Genomic DNA, 21,693 nt, shown 5'->3' on the forward strand with positions numbered 1-21,693 from the left:
AGAATATGGATCTATTACAATGACAACTTTAATCCTTGAAGCTCAACCTGCACCGCAACACTGATCTCCTACTCTGACCAACATTTACCCAAAATACGCCTTGACCTTCCTCTTATTTCCTTGTATAATTCCTGAGGAAAATAGCTCCTAAAATATAGGGAAATCTCTTATTTCCTTGTGCAAATCCTTGAGGAATTGCTCATTTGCACCAATGCAAAACCTATACACTCAATAGTATACAATTGATAATTACAATGTGCCTTTTCCTCCAATTCAACTAGGCAATTCGAATTGCATGCATGACTGGCTATTTATAGTAAATTGACTAGTTAATTGAGAGATCAGTGAATTAAAAATAGTTACAAGTACTCAACTGAACTCCTATTGACTCTATTCATGACTACATCTCAGATAACTGAGTTTCATTAACTATAACTCCACTAGATTGCTAGATCTTAGCAATCAACTCATGCAAAAATCTACTTCTAGGGTTTCTATCTACAAGTTCGATCTTGGAGAAAAGCAGGCAAGAAGGTCAAGTGAAGGTCACCAAGGGTCATCCTTAAGCTCCAGCAGTCAGAGAAAGGAAAGCGAAGGTCAAAGGAAGGCTCAGAAGGCAAATCGAGGTTCACACGTGTGGCAGCAGCAACTGTTGGGGGCCGAAAATTTCAGATCTGTAGTGGAGGCCGAAATTCTGCAGCTGGAGGTCGAAGAAGTGCTACTGGAAGAGATTTGACTGGATTTGAATGGATCAAGGTTAGCACATCATCCGAAGAGGTTGGTCTTGGTCTTGGAGGGCATTGGGTTTAGTCTTAAGGTCTTCGAATTTTTCAATTGAAGAATCTATAAGGAAGAGAAGAGATTTGCGTCTCAAGTGGAGAGGTTTTGGCCCTGGCTTGCAGTCTATATTCTATGTTCTTGTTCTTCTTGTTTTGGTAGTTATTTGATGATACACACATAATAATAAGTAAAAAGACATCACAAGCAATTAACAAGTAAAGAGAAATCACTCTAATCATTGCCCTATAGATTTCTCAACAGAAAATTCTTTGGTTTAATTGGTAAGGTGATGCCTTTTCAATACAATCCTTTCCTTACTGCTCCAAAGGAAGCAGTGTAACATAATTGCATAAGATAGAATGAAGATAGGATAAACCAATTAGCAGAAGATGCAAGCACCTTAAGTATGGAACTACCACTGTAGAGGGAAACACACAAAGGATGAAAAAGTATCCATGGATAATGCACAAAGAGATGAGAACAACTAATCCTCTACCACCAAATTTACCAATTTCCCAGTCTCCCTCAGTGCTATTGAATCTTAGTGTTATAAGCACTCCAGTCTTCTAGACATTCATGCAAGCATATCATAAGGCTACCATATCCTCAAATATGGACAATAGCAAATGATTTTATAGAGAACAAACGAAAATATGCCATTCATAACTAATAAGGGAATGTAACTACATAGAAAGCAGAAATGGGGATTGTTACCCACTACCTATGGGTAGTGTATATGGGAAAAAAAATCTCCTAGATGATCCTCAGTCGGCAGCCAGCAGCCCCTTGCAGCCCCCAGATAGCTCAATGTGTCATTTTCTTCGCCACCTGAGCTAGCTGTGTGGTTCCTTACCCATCTGTTATGAATGTATGTTTGAAGGTGGGCCTCCCGACCCCAAAGGTATGGCTTTTCATTGGTATAGTTGAGTAGTTTTCCTTACTTATCATGGGCACTTTTGGGCATGAATTGGTGGGGGGATTCGGCAGAAAGAGTGGGTTAGGTTTGTATTCTTGTCTCCATTGCCTGATTTCGTGGTTACCCTTGTATCCTAGTCTCGTGGGATCTCCTTTACTGGCCATTAGCTCTAGGGTTGGCACTACATGGGAAATCTCGATTTTGGTTGCGTGGTCTCGCTTCCCGACACCACCTACATTACTCCCTTTCCACTCATTTGAGCCCCATTCATCTCTTTTCCCATCCGGGTCCACATGTGTCCACTCAGTCCACAAATGGTTAGCCTCCTCCTCCCCCTCCCCTTGTCCACACCTTGGATCAGACCTGGAACGATGCCCCTGAGGTTGATGCAACTAGAAAGAAAATAGAAAGCATAATTTGACCACTCTCAACAGGAAATGTACCACCAAATGCAAAAGATGGTCGAGACATACAAATTTAGCACGTGGGCAAAGGCCAAACATGAGCTCTACCCCTTATCTATGGCCATCACCCTAGTTCCTATGGGCCCTAGATGAACCCCCTCCATCATTAAGGAACCCATGATTGTCCCAACCCCTGGTGGGCGATGAACTACCTCACCTTAAGGGGGTATCCACTGCTATATATTACACATCATACTCTCCATCCCTTGGAGCCCCGAGCAGTTATGAAGAAAAATCAATCAAAGGTAAAAGGCATATGAAGAAGGGTGGAAAAAAAAAGGTCAAGGTAACTCATGTACCACAATTTTCTCCCTCCTACACTCATATACCCAAGTGTGGGCTTCCCTTATTATAGCTACCCTTGCACCTTTACATGTGGTCTGGATGATTCCCCTGATCCCCAAGCCATTCCATTATTATTTCATTTGCCACCTACCTCTTAAAGGATGTACTACGGACATGCCACCCCCTTTAGAGGTTGAAACCACCTAATAGGGTCCTTCGTTACCCCCTTATTGAGCTTGGAGACACTTGTACATGCCAAATCCCACTATGGAAAGGCATGCCACCATGAAGTGCCCCACTGATCCCATGATTTGTAAGCAGTATTACTTGATTATTCTAATGATTTGTTATATTGGAGGGCAATGGGACGCATTGGATCTTATGCAAGATTGCAGGTGGGTCGTCATTTAGGTCTTCGTCTCCCTATACGGGATTTTAGCCCTCCAGAGGGCCACATTGGCACTTGTAGAGTGAGCGTTGAGATGTAAGGAAGATGGTCATAGGTATGTTGCCTGTGACATCTTTGGGTGGATATTTGTACTATGTTATTTTTGTGGATGACTTCTCTTGCAAAACATGGATCTATTTCTTAAAGAAGAAGGATGAAGTGTTCAAATGGTTCCGCTCTTTCAAAGCTTTGGTCGAGAATCAAATAAGAAAGAATATCAAAGTATTGAGGACCAATAATGGGACTGAATATGAGTCAAATGAATTCAAAGACTATTGTAGAGAAGCTGGCATTAAAAGGGAGACCACTACTGCATATACTCCTGAACAAAATGTTGTTGTCGAAAGTAAGAATCGTACTATCATAAAATCCACCCGTGCCATGCTTCATGATCAAGGTCTTCTGAAGTTCTTATGGGGAGAAGTTGCCAACACCGCTGTGTATGTTCAAAACAGATGCCCACATCAAGCTTTGGACTTCAAGACACCCGAAGAAGTTTTCACTGGTAAGAAACCTGATGTTTCCCATTTTAGAATTTTTTGTTGTCTCGTATACTTTCATGTGTCGAAAGAGAAAAGAAACAAACTAGATGCATCTAGGAAGAAAGGAACATTTGTGGGCTACAGTGAAACTTCGTAGGCATATAGAATCTATGTGCCTGGTCAAAGGGAAGTGGAATTAAGTCATAGTGTCACTTTCGATGAAGATTCTGCTCTTAGGAAGGTCCGAGAGCTTACTATCCCTAGGAAGGAAAATGATGATGCTAATGTAGAAAAGCAGGATGAACCTCCAGATGAACCGATGCCCAATGTTGAAGGTCCGATGGATCCCATTGATCCACCTCCTAGTAAGCCCACTACTTCAAGAAAAAGCCCTTTGTGGTTCAAAGATACTCTTGAAGATGCTGAGAAACACATTACACCGAGGGGAACATTTCATGAAAGCAAAAAGCCAAACAGGTACCAAGGGTACTTAGCTGCCATGAGTACCATTGTACAATCTGAGCCTTGCACATTTGAAGAAGTCGTGAAACACCAAGTTTGGAAGGATGCGATGAATGAGGAATATGAGTCAATCATGAAGAATGATGTCTGGGATGTGGTTCCTAGACCCAAGGACAAGTCAGTGGTCACTTCAAAATGGCTCTACAAGATCAAACATGGAGCTTATGGGAGTGTTGAAAAGTTCAAGGCCCAATTTGTTGCTTGAAGCTTCTCTCAAAAGGAAGGAGTAGACTATGATGAGATATTTGCACTGGTAGCCCGATATACCATCATCCATTTGATCATAGCCCTTGTCGCTTCGCAAGGATGGAGCCTACACTAGATGTATGTCAAAACTGCCTTCTTGCATGGCTCATTTAAAGAGGAAGTCTACGTGGAACAACCCGAGGGATTCGAAGTTCAAGATCATGAGACACATGTATGCAGATTGAAGAAAGCCCTCTATGGGTTGAAGCAAGCCCCTAGGGTTTGGTATGAGAGGATTGATAGCGATCTTATGAAGTTGGGATTTACAAAGAGCGATGCTAACCCGAACCTATACTTCAAGGTTGAAAAGGACAAGCCCCTCATTCTGGTCCTTTATCTGGATGATCTCTTTCTGACAAGTGATGACCCTCTCATTCATCAATGCAAGAGGGAGTTAGCTTCCAAGTTCGAGATGAAGGACCTAGGTCTGATGCACTACTTCCTAGCGCTGGAGATCTGGCAAAAGCCAGGACAGATTTTCCTTTCTCAAGGAAAATACATTGTGAAGCTACTTGAGAGATGTGGGATGGTGGATTGCAAGTCTGTGACTACTCCAATGGAACTAGCGAACCCTTTCGAGTATCACCAACTTGTGGGGGCCCTGATGTTCTTGGTCAACTCTCGTCCTGACATATGCTTCGCTGTGAACATGTTGAGTCAATTTATGGTCGAGCCTCATCACATTCATTGGATTGCTGCTAAGAATCTCTTGAGATATCTCCGAGGCACAATCCACTATGGACTGAGATACACTGTCGAGAACTTGAGGCTGCATGGATATTCAAATGCTAACTGGGTTGGCAGTGTGGTGGATCGTAAGAGCACGTCTGGGTGTTGCTTCTCTTTGGGGTCTACTTCAATATCTTGGATGAGCAGGAAGCAAAAATCGGTTGCACTAAGCACCGCCGAGGCCGAATACATTGCTGCAAGTATGGCCTGTTGTGAAGTTGTTTGGTTGAGGAAGCTCTTCATTGAGCTATTTGAGCACGTGCTGGATACCATCGTGATCTTCTACGACAACTAGAGTAGGATTCGCCTATCAAAGAATCCCATGTTCCACGACCGCTCCAAGCACATTGATATCAGGTACCACTTTATCCGGGATATGGTACAACGAGGAGCTATAAGGCTCCAACACATTTGGACGGACGAGCAGGTCACAAACATTCTCACGAAGCCTTTGGGGAAGGTCTCTTAACCTTCTAAGAGAGACTTGGAGTCATGGAACGACCCTCCTATGAGGGTCTCATATGAGTTGGACACTGAGCTCTAGGAGCTCCTGGGGGATTGGGGTACTTCTTGGAGCTATGAGCAACCATAGGGTGAGTGGTTCACCTTCCCCTAGTGGTGCGCTAGATACAGGGTGAGTGGTTCACCTTCCCCTGTGATACCCCATTATGGTTGACATGTGTGTAGGGTGAGTGGTTCACCTTCCCCTACCCAGACACATGTATGTAGGGTGAGTGGTTCACCTTCCCCTACGATTGACATATGCATAGGATGAGTGGCTCACCTTCCCCTATGATTGACATATGCATAAGATGAGTGGTTCACCTTCTCCTATGGCATATGAGCAAGATGAGTGGTTCACCTTCTCCTATCGATGCCCCAGCACACATCCTACCCATAGAGTCCGGGATTCATGGGAAGTACCTCTCATCTGGCCAATGAGTTGGGAAAAGATGGTTAGGGACCATAGCACTACCGATGGACGCATCGTGTACTGCCATACTCCCTATGACTAGGATGCATGGTGTTCAACAACTTGATCTGGGATCAAGGACTGACTTTTGTCAGTGGAGAGTGGTATGATCTTATGACTCACTCTCGATCACTTCTTCTTCATTATTACTTCATGGTTCAGCAGAGCAGAGTAGGGCAGTGATGACAGGGATGGTACAGGATGGCATGATGACAGATGGATTGGCAGGTGGAATTCTCCCTAGTTGAGAGGGAGTGTTAAAATTGGCAACTAGGGCCAAATTCCACCTTAGGACAGCTCATATGATGGAGATGATTATTGCATTGGATTCCTCTTTTCGAGAGGTCCAATTTTGATATAAAGATCATCCCATTCAACCAGCAGAAATGGAATTTTGAATTTATTCTCTCTCATGCACAAATTGTCAAGGTTGGCGTCAGTCAAATGTAGGTTCAAAAGCCCAATAGATGTGTCTCCTCACCCTCAACGAAGTGTATAAATAGGAGTGACCTCTCTCCTCATTTGGACATCACTCATTTCATCACATATCTCTCTCTCTCCTCTCTTGATTGGTTCGTACAGCTTGGAGGCAACCTTCTCTACTTCGCACGTGTGAAAGGAGGACGAATTTTTGGGTTTAAATGCTGGCCGAATTTTTGGAAAACAGACCAACATTGACCAGTGTTGACCAAGGCTCCTTTGACCAGCGTTGACTTCATTTTTGAGGAAAAAATCTGATTTTTGAAGGCCACATTTATTGGCACAGATTTCGAGGAGTTTGGGACAGTTTGACCAAGGTTGACTTCAGCGTTGACTTCAAATTTGACTGCAGAATTTATAGTTGTGTTTTCTCTCTCCTTTGACTGGTTTGACCGAATTGTTTTGGGCTGACTTTGACTCTCTTGGAAGGCCGAATTGATCTACTGTTGACCGAGCTGCTTGGGGACATTTTAGGGCTGCTTTGACCAGCGTTGACTTTTTGGTTAGGGCTGTAGTTGACTGTTGATTTTGACAGGACTATTTTGGGCAAGTTAATTTGATATTTGTACTCTCTCTCTCTCTGTCAAACTATTGAAGAATAATAATACGATTTCATCAAAGGGTTTCCCCACATTGGGGTTTTTCCCTGGCATCTGCCACATCTTGTGTCCTCTTGTCTTGGCTTGTCTTCTGCACATGTTTTTATGTTCTATCTGCATTTACTCAATGTGTTTAAGTTAATGTGATTGCTACTTAATATAACTGGAAATTGACATTGGGCTAATAAAGAACATTGAAGTAAATTCTGCTAAAGCATAGAACATACCATTGTTATCTAAAATGAACAACCTCTCTTAAGGCCCTTTGGATAGAGGGGTACTATTGGGATGCCCCGACTGAGATAGCATAATTCCATCTTCCCATATGTCATAATTAGCACACTGCATCTTACATTACAAGCCCGTATCTAACCTCCATTCTTTGGGTACAACTTGTCATTGGTCCTTTGGGATTTGGCACTCATATGTCCACATACCTGGGTAAAGCCCAGAAACTTTTCCCTAGGAGGTTGGTGCAGTTAACAGAAACAAAAAGAGCAAATCATGGCACAAAGAAATAAAAGAAAGAAAAACCAAAATGCAAAAGATGGCCAAGGACATAAAGATTAGCACGTGTGCAAAAGCTTAGCATGAGCTCTACCTCACTCATATGACCATCATCAAAAGAAAAACCAAAATGCAAAAGATGGCCAAGGACATAAAGATTAGCACGTGGGCAAAAACCTAGCATGAGCTCTACCTCACTCATATGGTTCCTGAGCACATGATGCTCCATTACATCAAAGGAAGGAGCCTCTGCATGTCCCAACCCTGATGAGCGATAAACTGACTCATCTTAAAGCGGTAATAAAACTGCTACATCATACAAAGCAAGCTCTAACCCTCGAGCTATAAGCAATAATACAAGGAAAAATAACAAAGAACTAAAAGGCGCAAAAGAGGGGTGGAAAAACCCAGGCCAAGCTGGTAAGTCATGCATCCGTGAATGCTTCCTCCTCACATATATACACTCAGGATGTGGACACCCCCATCAGTTGGTCTTATTGGCCATGGCACTTGACCATGAAGTCTTCTCCCCTCCGTTTCCATCATTATTACTTACTAACACCTATCAATTGAAGGGTGGTCCAGGGAAATGTTACTTCCCCTTAGGTGTTGGAAGCATCTAATAGGGTTAACCTTAGGCACCCCTACCTAGGGAGAAAACATCTTTATGAGATCAGGGTCTTGATTTTGGAAGGGGATCCTTGTTTGAAGTACTAAATTGCCCTTAACGTTCAAGTTTGGTTCACTTAGATGCATTATTCATCTTGGTCTCTAATGACTAGTTGCTTTCACTAGAATCCATGTGCTCTTGTCAGGTTGTTCAACAGCCCAGGTTTGGGAACCTACTCCATAAGTACCTAAGCCTTCCAGAGAAGCATATTGGCACAAATAGGTGAAGTGTTGAGACTCTTGGGCCTCCTAGCAGCATCATTGGATGACACATGTCCCAAAGCACCTCCAGCACCCGAGATATTGGTTGACTTGGTCCCAAATTTGAGGACTCTTTAGGATGACACAGTTGGACCCAGCATACCCCCAATTTGGCCTTGACACCATTTGATGGGCAAGCAGTTGATTCAGAGCCCAGATGAGGATGGTCTCACCATGAGAGACTAGGGAGGGCTTGTTGCACCAGAGAATAGGCACTGGCTTTGTCACTTTGTTGATCACCTTCAAAATCAACCATAAATCTGATTTCTCTCCTAATCTCATTTTCGACTCCTTAAGGTCAGGCCGCTAGCTAGGGCTAGGGCACGAAAATAGCCACAGTTGAAGTTGTTTGCTAATGGGAGGATTCAACATTGAGAGGAGTGTTGGTTGCCCCAAAATCAACCCCTTTTAGTGGTTAATCCATCTATTTCAAAGCAAAATCTTTTTGCCCTAGGTTAATCTTGCTCTAGATAAACCCTAGTTTTCCCTAGGCTTCAACTTGCAGCTTGTTGAAGGCTTCTTATTCCAATGGTCGTTGATATTCATTGTTTCGAAGCTTTTTCTTGGCCTCTTGATTCTAGGTTAATCCATTTGGCTTGCTATCTCTCAAGCACCAAATTTTTTGTGCCCTAAATTGGCCTTATTAGAGGATGTGAATTTCCCTATTACACTTTCTAGGCCTTGTCCTTAGAAAGAGTTGTCCTCTATAAGCCTTTATTATCACCTTGATCCTTGTACTTAATATATCCTTAGGTGACCTATCTAAAGGGAAGCCTCCCTAGTGGTGAAAGTCCACAAAAAAATAGGAGGTAGTAGTTGTGGTGATAGTGGGCCACACTCCATTGTTGTTCCTTGTTCTAGTTTTTTCCTTGTGGGTTACCCCCTTACAAGAGCTGCAGGATTTCGAGGTAACACTTCCCTATTCTTTTTTAAACCTAAAAAATATCATTTTAATAAAGCTACTCCCATATCACCCTTGTGCCTCATTGCTTAGCTTTAGTAATCCTACTAGGGAAACCCCCCTTGAGCCGAAGGAGAGCAAACCCATAATGTAGAGGATAGCTTACTTAGATGACAATGTTGAGCTTTCTAGTAGTTCCCTCTCCGGGTGTCCTTTGTGGATTAAGGTTTTTATCATCAAGTACAAATTGGGAGTTAACATAATTGATCTTAAACTCATAGAAATTTCCACAGTGCAGCACTAGTACACTTCTTTAGTGTTGTTTTTCTCTTCTTAGTGCAAATTTTTTGTTTGGCATTTTGGTTTCATTCAATCCCATTTTTTTATTTGTGATCTCAACGTTTAGGATGCTCTTGTTTCAATCATAATTACTACAAGAATTGTTTTTTCTCTTCCACTAGGTGCTAAGGAGTTTAATGCACCTAAATAAGTAAGTGTAAAATAATAGTTTCTAACATGGCAAAGATCCAAGTAAGTACAAGAACATGACAAATGTAACTTCAATTTTCTTTCGGAAAGATCTTACAAGAGCCTTTAAAACAATCAAGTACTTAGAGTCTTAACCACTTCCATACCTTTTCCAAAGGAAGCTTCAGTGCCTCTCCTTACTGATGCAATCGTGGAGCCACTTAAAGCACATGAAAATGTGGTTGTCATTATAACCTGTCATTATAGCCAAAAAGATGATTGCAACCATTTAGTGTGTTTAACATGATCTTATTTCAATGAAATACTAGCAAAGCATAGAGATATTACAATTCAATTTACTTTTGTTAGAATTAAATATGACAGACCTACTAACATCATAACCATCATATAATGGAATCCAAGGATGAATGAGAACATTCCCAACGAGTTCTAACAAAATATGAGAAAGTGAAAATGTTCAACAATGCTTTGGCTATTACTTTAAAACAAATGCAGGCACTGATACATCAAAAGCACAATAAGAAATGTTAAGATAGGAAAATTGTGCAAGGTTACTTGAAAAAAATAATTTCTAGAGTTTCCTCATTAGAAAGTTAAAGTATGGTTGGTAGTAGGTATATTCTTTATATCCCCTAATCTTATCCTTTTATTTGATTATACAATCTCTAATCATAACAAGCTATATTTTTTATTTCTGATTCAATGATCTTCCCGTGTGAGTGGCAATTCTACATGAAATCAACTTTTTTTGCAAAAGCATTTATTAGATATATGTTACTCTGTTAATTTTAGGTATGTTCTATGCTAATAGCAAATTTACTTCAGTTTTCCATATTAGCTCAATATCAATTCCAGATTAGCAATCACATTTAGCATGATAGTATAATGCAGATAGAACATAAACATAAATCGCAGAAGACAAGCCAAGACAAGGGGACACAAGATGTGGCGCCAGCCAGGGACATGTGGGGAAACCCTTGATCAATTCTTCTTATATATTCTTCAATAGTTCAGCACACAGAGAGATAGTACATATACATCAGAAGTCAACATTTTGACCTATATAAATAAGAGCAGAGATCTTCTCTAAGAAGATGGCACATGAGGTAGCTGATCTGAACACACGTGATTCCATCACCTTGTTGTACCTATCACTGTGCTACACCATGTTGCACCACCATACCATGTCCATCATCATTGTGCTGCACCATGCTGCAACATCACTGAGTTGTACCTCATCATGTTGTACCCAACATGTTGCTCTTCATCATCATGCTGCGCTATGCATCATTGTGCACTATGATGCACCTATTCATTGTTGTACCCATCATTGTGCACTATGCTGCACCTATTCATTGTTGTACCCATCATTGTGCACTATGCTGCACCATGACTGATGTACCCATCACTGTGCACTATGTTGCACCAATGACTGTTGTAACCATCATTATGCACTATGTTGCACATATTCACTGTTGTACCCATCATTGTGCACTATGCTGCACCTATTCACTGTTGTACCCATCACTATGCACTATGTTGTACCTATTCACTATTGTACCCATCACTGTGCACTATGAAGCACCAATGACTAATGTACCCATCACTGTGCATTATGCTACACCAATGATTGTTGTACCCATCACTATGCACTATGTTGCACCAATGACTATTATACCCCTCATTGTACACTATGTTGCACCTATTCATTGTTGCATCCTTCATGCTGCACTTCAATACATTCATGTTGTCGTACCCTATTACTATGTTGTCCCATCATATCATACTGTTGCACCCTATCACTATGTTGTCAATACTACAGGACCCTTCTTAAGGGCTAGATAGACAGCAGCTAGCGTAGCTCTGTAGCTGGGGATTAGGGCCACCTTAGGACAGCGTATATGGTGCTCGCTTGACAACATTTAGAACCTGTGTTTTTAGGCCTCCTTTATACAATCATTAGCCCTCTTATTCTTTGCAGCTAGGGCATGATATGACCCTCCTAAATCAGAGTCTAGATGTTTATTATAGACCTGCGTTTTTACCTACTCCTTGTTGTGTTTCCATCACCATATTTAGGGCAGCGTTAGAGTTGTGTCTCCTTCATGACTAAGGCTTCACCTTGCTGCGAATAGAGGTCACTTTTAGGACAGCGTTAGGGCATATAAGGACGGCATCTTAGTGTCTATGTTATGCCTTTCCTTACTGTGATTCCAAGGCTACATTAAAGTCTTTAGAACATCGTTGAAGGTTCTCCATCATGACCGCTATTAGGGTTGCTATAGGATCTTCAAGAGGATTGTTTCTCCTCCACGTCTAGGGCTTCTTCTAGAATGTAATATAGAGCTCTTAGGCTTCTTCCATGGCTGCGTTAGGCTTCTCTATTAGGGCAGCGTAGATGCTTCTCCATGATCTTCCAAAGACTGCGTTAGGACATTCATATTAGGGCAACGTATACTCTTAGTGACTCTGACTCTTCCTTCCACAAAGACCCAAACGAGTAGAGAGGAAGAGATCACAAGAGAAGTGAATGTATGTCTCAAATGACTAGCAAGCCACCTCTTTTTATACTAAAATGTTGAGCACAAGTGGGGGCAATTTGGTTGCTGGCCGACCTTGACGAATTGTCCCATAACACAAATAAATTCATATCTCCAGGAATACTTGTCGGAATCGGATGATCTTTAGATCAATCCTACACCTCTCAACGAGAGGAATCCAAGAAAAATATCAGCTGCCATAAATGAGATGACCCGCATGGAATTTGGCCCTAGTTCCCAATTTCAACACTCCTTCTCAACTAGGTAGAACTCCATCTACTAATCCATCTGCCAGACTGTACTATCTTTGCCATCAGTGCCCTGCACTGCTCTGCTGAACTATGAAGAAGAAGAAGTGATCAAGAATGTATCATACCATCCTCTACTGCCCCGAAGTCAGTCCCATATAACAAAGAGTGTCTCATACCACTCTTACTGATCGGAATTCAATTCCAAAAGAGAGTGAGTTATATCACTCTTACTGACCCGAAGTCAGTTCCAACTAATCCCAAATCAACATCATCCTAGCATAGGGAGTACGGTAGTAACACGATGCATCCATCAGTACTACCTTGGTCCTTATCCTCATTTCCCTACTCATTGGCCAAATGAGAAGTACTTCCCATGAGTCCCACACTACATGGGTAGGATATCTCAGCGGGAGAAGGATGAACCACTCATCCTGCCTACATGTCGCCAGGGGTATCCCAGGGGAAGGCTAAACCACTCACCCTGCACACAACAAATCACTAGGGGAAGACTGAACCACTCACCCTATTATTGTGTCTCAACAGGAGAAGGATGAACCACTCATCCTGCCTACATAGCAAACCACTAGATGAAGGTTGAACCAGTCAACCTATGGTTGCTCATCGCTCCACGATATACCCCAAGGCTCCTAGGAGCTCCCATAGCTCAATGTCCATATCATACAAGACCCTTAGGAGAGAGTCTCTCCACGACTCCTAGTCGTTCTCAGAAAGTCAAGAATTTGACCTTTCCCAGGGGCTTCGACAAAATATCGACAACCTGCACATCAGTCCCAATGCGATGGAGCCTTCTTGCTCCTCGATGTACCATATCCCAGATAAAGTGGTACCTGATGTCTATATGCTTGGAGCGATCATAGAACAGGATTCCTCAACAATCGAATCCCCCTCTGGTTGTCACAGAAGATCACGACGTTATCCAGCATGTGTCCAAACAGCTCACTAAAGAGCTTCCTCAACCAGGCAGCTTCACACGAGGTCATACTCGTAGCTATGTATTCGGTCTCAGCGGTGCTCAAAGCAACCGACTTCTGCTTCCTGCTCATCCAGGATATCAAAGCAGAACCCAAAGAGAACCAGCACCCAGAAGTGCTCTTGCGATCCTCCACACTGCCTGCCTAATCAGCATCAGAATAATCATGCAGCTTCACATTTCCGGCAGTGTATCTCAATCCATGAGAGATTGTTCCCTAAAGATATCTCAAATGATTCTTGGCACCAATCCAATGAGGCTCAACCATATATGAGCTCAACATGCTAACTGCAAACCATGTATCCCGACGGGAGTTCACTAAGAACATCAATGCTAGTACGAGTTTATGAAACTCAGAAGCATTTCACAAATCAGGTCCGGCATCACTACCGCATAACTTCTTCAAGTTAGGCTTCATCGAGGTAGACACGGGCTTGCAGTTCGCCATTCCAAATCCGGAATCCATCTCCCTCTTACTTTTGCAAATGAGAGGGCCTGCGCCTGCCAAAAAGAGGTCATCCTCATAAGATGCCAGTATGAGAGGTCTATCACCCACAACCTTCAAGCAACGGTTTGGATCGGCTTTACTCCTAGTGAATCTCAGCTTCGTCAGATAGTTGTCTATCCTTTCATACCAAGCCGGGGTTGCTAGCTTTAAATCATAGAGAGCTTTCCTTCACCTGCATACATGAGATTCCCGATCATGAATCTCAAACCCCTCGGGTTGTTCCACATCCATGGTCTTGCTATTACATGAGGGGAATGGTTCCCTTATAAGTTTTCCTTCGGTACATCTTGGACATGTACCTTCATGCTCTTCTTTGAATTCAAACATCCTTGTCACCATCTGTCTCATATGAGGTAGGGCCTTACAATGAAGATGGGCAAACCTCCAGTGCCATTGAAGAGATGTGTCACACGACATGGTCCCTAATGGACGTCCTGCAACTTCATACAAATTGCCAACCCTAAACCCATGAGTAAAAGCATCTTGAAAATTCCATTTTCAAACATGTACCTTTCCATCGATGAATGCCACCTTGTAACCTTTGACTTCCATTGTCGAAATGGACACCAGGTTCTTCTTGAGATTAGGTACATAAAGAACTTCTTGTAAATGAATTGTGCTACTCTCATTCAATTGAGGGGTAGCATTCCCTACACCCTTTCTGGGATAGGTGGCATCGACTCCAAGAATAATCACCACGATTGTCTACTTCTCTATCAAATTAGAGAGAGCTTCCTTGTATTTGATGGAGTGCCTTGAAGCACTACTATCAATAAGCCAGATTCCCAAAGAGTCTAGAGTTCCTTGCTTTCTTTGAAGAGTCGGCCATTTCCTTGATGACCTGCATTCCTTTTTCCTTTGCCATTGTACCTGTCATTCCTTTGATCATTGAAGATGCCCCTGGAATGATTGTTATCATCATCAAGTGATGTGTCCCTTCTATTTGGACACTTCTTCACATAATGGCCAAACTTATTGCAAGCAAGGCATCTGACTTTCCTTCCATTCTCAGATCCGGAATTGCCATTGAAGTGACCTATAGGTAGGCCATCAGATGCTTCCACTGCGCCACTTTGATAATATTCTCTACTTCGACTTCACCCTTGGTGAATTTGAAGTGGGATGAGGAACCCATTGAGCCTTTTGTCCTTTCCAACTGTCTTTGGTGATTGCTCTTTCACTCTTGCTTGGGCTTTGTCTTCGCCTCAACTCTGATACCATGTTAATTTTAGGTATGTTCTATGCTGATAGAAAATTTACTTCAATTTTCCATATTAGCTCAATATCAATTCCAGATTAGCAATCACATTTAGCATGATAGTAAAATGCAGATAGAACATAAACATAAATCGCAGAAGACAAGCCAAGACAAGAGGACACAAGATGTGGCACCAGCCAGGGACAAACCCCAATGTGGGGAAACCCTTGATCAATTCTTCTTATATGTTCCTCAATATTTCAGCACAGAGAGAGATAGTACATATACATCAGAAGTCAACATTTTGACTTATCTAAATAAGAGCAAAGATCTTCTCTAAGAAGATGACACATAAGGCAGTTGATCTGAACACAAGTGATTCCATCACCTTGTTGTACCTATCACTGTGTTGCACCATGTTGCACCATCATACCATGTCCATCATCGTTGTGATGTACCATGTTGCACTATCACTGAGTTGTACCTCATGATGTTGTACCCAACATACAGCTCTTCATCATCATGCTGCACTACGCATCACTATGCTGCGCCACTGTCACTGTGCATTATGTTGCACCTATTCACTGATGTCCCCATCACTGTGCACTATGCTGCACCTATTCACTGTTATACCCATCATTGTGCACTATGATGCACCAATGATTGTTGTACCCATCACTATGCACTATGCTGCACCAATGACTGTTGTACCCATCATTGTGCACTATGTTGCACCTATTCACTGTTGTACCCATCACTGTGCACTACGATGCACCAATGATTGTTGTACCCATCACTGTGCACTATGCTACACCTATTTACTAGTGTACCCACAACTGTACACTATGTTGTACCAATGACTGTTGTACCCATCACTGTGCACTATGTTGCACCAATGACTATTGTACCCATCACTGTGCACTATGTTGCACCTATTCACTGTTGCATCCTTCATGTTGCACTTCAATACATTCATGTTGTTGTACCCTATTACTATGATGTCCCATCATATCGTATTGATACACCCTATCACTATGCTGTCAATACAACAGGACCCTTCTTAAGGTCTAGATAGACAGCAGCTCTGTAGCTGTGGATTAGGGCCACCTTAGGACAGCATATATGGAGCTCTCTTGACAGCATTTAGAACCTGTCTTTTTAGGCCTCCTTTATACAGTCATTAGCCCTCTTATTCTCTACAACTATAGCATGATATGACCCTCCTAAATCAATGTCTAGATGTTTGTTATCGAGCTGCGATTTTACCTACTCCTTGTTGTGTTTCCATGATCGTATTTAGGGCAGCGTTAGAGCTGTGTCTCCTTCATGACTAGGGCTTCTCCTTGCTGCGAATAGAGGTCTCTTTTAGGACAATGTTAGGGCATATGAGGACATCGTCTTAGTGTCTGCGTTATGCCTTTCCTTACTGTGATTCCAAGCCTACATTAAAGTCTTTGGAACATCGTTGAAGGTTCTCCATCATGACTACTATTAGGGTTGTTGTAGGATCTTCAAGAGGACTGTTTCTCCTCCACATCTAGGGCTTCTTCTAGACTGTAATATAAAGCTCTTAGGCTTCTTCCATGGTTGTGTTACGCTTCTCTATTAGGGTAGCGTAGATGCTTCTCCGTGATCTTCCATAGACTGCGTTAGGACATTCATATTAGGGCAACGTATACTCTTAGTGACTCTTCCTTCCACTAAGACCCAAACGAGTGGAGAGGAAGAGATCACAAGAGAAATGAAGGTGTGTCTCAAATGAATAGCAAGCCACCTCTTTTTATACTAAAACGTTGAGCACAAGTTGGGGCAATTTGGTTGCTAGCCGACCTTGACGAATTGTCCCATAACACAAATAAATTCATATATCCATGAATACTTGTCGGAATAGGATGATCTTTAGATCAATCCTACACCTCTTGACGAGAGGAATCAAAGAAAATTATCAGTTGCCATAAATAAGATGACCCACGTGGAGTTTGGCCCTAGTTGCCAATTTTAACACTCCCTCTCAACTAGGGAGAACTCCATCTGCTAATCCATCTGCCAAGATGTACTATCTCTGCCATCAATGCCCTACACTGCTCTGCTGAACTATGAAGAAGAAGAAGTGATCGAGAATGTATCATACCATCCTCTACTGACCCGAAGTCAGTCCCATATAACAGAGAGTGTCTCATACCACTCTTACTGGTCCGAAATCAGTACCAACAGAGAGTGAGTTATATCACTCTTACAAACCCGAAGTCAATTCCAATTGATCCAAGATCAATATCATCCTAGCATAGGGAGTACGGTAGTAACATGATGCATCCATCGGTACTACTATGGTCCCTATCCTCATTTCCCTACTCATTGGCCAGATGAGAGGTACTTCCCATGAGTCCCAGACTGCATGGGTAGGATGTCTCAACAAGAGAAGGATGAACCACTCATCCTGCCTACATGTCGCCAAGGGTATGCCAGGGGAAGGCTGAACCACTCACCCTATGATTGTGTCTTGGCAGGAGAAGGATGAACCACTCATCCTTCCTACATAGCAAACCACTAGGGGAAGGTTGAACCACTCACCCTATGGTTGCTCATCGCTCCACGATGTACCCCCAAGCCCCTCGGAGCTCCCATAGCTCAATGTCCATATCATACAAGACCCTTAGGAGAGAGTCTCTCCACGACTCCTAGTCATTCTCGGAAAGTCAAGAATTTGACCTTTCCCAGGGGCTTCGACAGAATATCGGCGACCTGCACATCAGTCCCAAAGCGATGGAGCCTTCTTTCTCCTCCATGTACCATATACCAGATAAAGTGGTACCTGATGTCTATATGCTTGGAGCGATCATAAAACACAGGATTCCTCAACAGTTGAAGCCCCCTCTCGTTGTCACAGAAGATCACGACATTATCCAGCACATGTCCAAACAGCTCACTAAAGAGCTTCCTCAACCAAGCAGCTTCACACGACGTCATACTCGTAGCAATGTATTCAGTCTCAGCAGTGCTCAAACCAACCGACTTCTGCTTCCTACTCATCCAGGATATCAAAGCAGAACCCAAAGAGAACCAGCACACAGAAGTGCTCTTGCGATCCTCCACACTAGCTGCCTAATCAGCATCAGAATAATCATGCAGCTTCACATTTCCGGCAGTGTATCTCAATCCATGAGAGATTGTGCCTTAAAGATATCTCAAATGAATCTTGTCAACAATCCAATTAGGCTCAACCATATTTGAGCTCAACATGCTAATTGCAAAACATATATCCGGACGGGAGTACACCAAGAACATCAATGCCAGTACGAGTTTATGAAACTCAGAGGCATTTCACAAATCAGGTTTCGCATCACTATTGCATAACTTCTTGAAGTTAGGCTTCATCGAGGTAGACACAGGCTTGCAGTTCACCATTGCAAATCCGGAATCCATCTCCCTCTTACTTTTGCAAATGAGAGGGTCTGTGCTTGCCAAAAAGAGATCGTCCTCATAAGGTGCCAGTATGAGAGGTCTATCATCTACAACCTTCAAGCAACAGTTTGAGGTCTATCATCATCGGCTTGAAAATTTAGATCTCAGCATGAAAGATATAACATGAAAAACCACTGAAACTCGCAAAAATAAATTTCCACAAAAAAAAAATTATTTTTCAAATTTATTTTTTTTTCAAATACAAACTATTTCAAAACCCTAAATTTAAAAAATCAAAACAAATTTTTGATTTTTTTTATTTTTTTATTTTTTTTATTTTTTTTAAAAATGAAAATTCTAAATCTAAACTCTAACAATTATAAAAATTTAAAATAAAATTAAACCAAAGTTAAAATAAATCTTTTTTATTTTTTATTTTTTAAAAATGAGAATTAAAAAATCTAAGATTTAAAAAATATAAATCGGAACATAAATCTAACACATTAAAAAAAACTACAATAAAATTAATCTAAGTCAAAAATTCTAAGAAAATAAAACTTAAACTAACTAATATATAAAAAAAAGATTAAACTATATTGAAATTTCTTTTTTTTTAAATTTTTATAAAGAAAAACGAAACCAAAAAAAATCAAAACTATGAATAATAACTACGCATAAAAAAAAAATCTATCGGTGAGACGTATTATACCCTAGCTAATGCTAAAAGCCGAAACAGTGAGAAAAACACCTGCGCATTTCGAATATTGACGGCGTAATGGAAAATGCGGGGAAGCTTTACCTGAAACACGAGACCAATTACCTGCTACCGCCCGAGGATGACCTGCGTGATGGAGGTTTGGAACGGAATGATTCACGCCAGAAGCTGGATGAACCACGCGTTATCCTTTAGCGAAATCCGAAAAAACAATGCCTGCTCTGACTGAAAACGTGACTCTGGCGTTTGATTTTGCTCTGCGTGAGGGATAATACTCAGAATGCTGATATGGCGGCTTTGAATCGATTGCAGATGGCAGACTGATCAGCGTATTCTGTTTTGGAGCCCACGTTGAAATCCGACCATTCGTCTTGAACGCTGAATGCTTGCCACAATCGTTTCGATTTTGGGCTGAGAACTAAGCAACGACCCCTCTTCGGCTTTCTTGGTATCAACCGGATGGCAGGATCCTTTTTAATGATAATCGTTTGAGGGTTTAAGGTTTCCAACAGAGGCTAGAAATCAAAGATGTTCACAACGTTCAAAATGCTGAAGGATCCAAAAATGAAACTTGAACACTTTTCTCAGCGATAAATGACTCTCTGTCTGCTGATTAAATACCTTCTGACGGCGGTCCTGCAATTGCAAGGAGACAAAACCCTAATGAAGATTGAACAAAAATTTGAAACCCTAGAACAGCTTAATTAATTTACAGATTTGGCCCCTTAACAGCCAGATTCAACAATAAACACAGAAATATTTTGAAGAAACAAAGATTTCAGATTTTCACTGTGAAGAACTTCAGAAAATCTCTCATGCAAATTAGAAAAATAAACCGAATGATAGACCCAGGATCAAATCCAACTGGGCTCAGCAAAAAAATGCTTGCGGGAGTTGGCTGGTTCAGCCGAGAACTTCCCCGAACGCCCACAAATTTCCTTCAGAAAGGGTTTTCTGCACAGCTCAAAACAACCATCAGTAACGAGGGCAAAAATGCTGCTAGATCTCAGGAAGTAATGGAGATACCTGCCATTACTTCAGAAACCCTAACAACACTCAAACCCTAGCAAGTGAACAAGATACCTGTGTTCACAATACTCTACAAAAAGCTATTATTAACGGCTGAAAATAACATATGCAGAAAATTAAACAATCTCACAGCATTTCAAGAGAGTAACACCAGCAAGATATGGACTCCAAAGTCTTCTTTTATTAACCAGAAACCAATTTACAAGAGAGTTTCTTCAGTCTTAGACTCACAGATCTTCCCATGATCTGAACTGACCCCTAGCACCCTACTTAAAGGAAATGACTCCAACGGCTAGTTCGAGTGATCCATGCTGAAATGATCTCGACCGTTGATGAGGATCAAAACATCTCTTGATCTCATCCGTCGATTTATTAAAAAATAATATTTTGCATGCATTCACTTAAAATATTATTATTTTATTAGTTAGGGTTTTAGCTCTATTTTTTAATTTTTTTATTATTTTTTCATTTTTTAAATTTTTTATTTGTTTTATTATTTTATTATTATTATTTTTTATTTTTTTTTATTCATTTTAAAATGGATCGTCGAACTAAGCCTTCGGAAACATCACCTAGGACCTAGGACTTAGGACACATGAGGGGATTTAAAACATTTTCAACCCTCAAGACACATTTCATGATGACCTTTACAATTTACATCTTAAGGGGACAAACCCACTTAACATAGACCCTCACAAATCACCCAGTTCTGCGACACAACTATAATCTAGCAGATCAACACACTAGGATTCTCCTAAAGTTCTAATGACAAAATCCATCCCGGCTTTGGGGTCAGGTTTGAAGGAAAACTCTGCCGATCCATGGATCGGTGAGACGAAAAACCTTCCGGGACGTAGATTACCACTAGAAAGTTAGGTCCACCTAGGCAATTTACATACATGACTCATGTCTGCTAAGATTATTTACAATTCATACATGCAGACTGGGTTTTACAATCAAAATGATCAAGTTGCTGATGATGGCAGGATGGCACGGATATGCTGATCAGGTGCTGCCCCTTTTTGCCAAGAAAAGGGGGGGGTACTGCATGGGTAGTTGACCAGTAGAGGTCAACATCTGGCTCTACTTGGGGACACGTTGCTGCTTGCAGGAATGTGAGAATCCAGAATCTGCATCCATACAACACAAAAATAAGTAGCGTCCATCCAAAAAATCATCATATACGTTAAGCACAGGAAAGATAAAAGCTCTTCATTTATTAACTATCTAAAGCAGAAATAAAAATGCGGAAAAAACAAGGAGTAGGGTTAGAAATATGATAGAAAGGATGCCCTACGGCATCAGATG

At 41.6% G+C, this 21,693-nt stretch overlaps 1 protein-coding gene across 7 annotated transcripts in view; it reads right to left on the bottom strand.

Annotated features, from left to right (window-relative positions):
• LOC149153580 (ribosome-recycling factor, chloroplastic-like) overlaps positions 1-21,693 on the bottom strand; it is a 190,978-nt gene that overhangs the window by 134,418 nt on the left and 34,867 nt on the right. For all 7 annotated transcript variants that reach the window (XM_089438724.1, XM_089438725.1, XM_089438723.1 and 4 more), the window contains one exon: positions 9,898-9,985. In XM_089438724.1, the coding sequence (XP_089294850.1) occupies positions 9,898-9,979 (82 nt within the window). In that variant the 5' untranslated portion in view covers positions 9,980-9,985. The remainder of the gene's footprint in view (positions 1-9,897; positions 9,986-21,693) is intronic.

Source organism: Pinus tabuliformis, chromosome 9 (assembly GCF_031772625.1).
Source record: "Pinus tabuliformis cultivar Carrire ecotype Pingquan chromosome 9, CPIR1, whole genome shotgun sequence".
NCBI lineage: Eukaryota > Viridiplantae > Streptophyta > Pinopsida > Pinales > Pinaceae > Pinus > Pinus tabuliformis.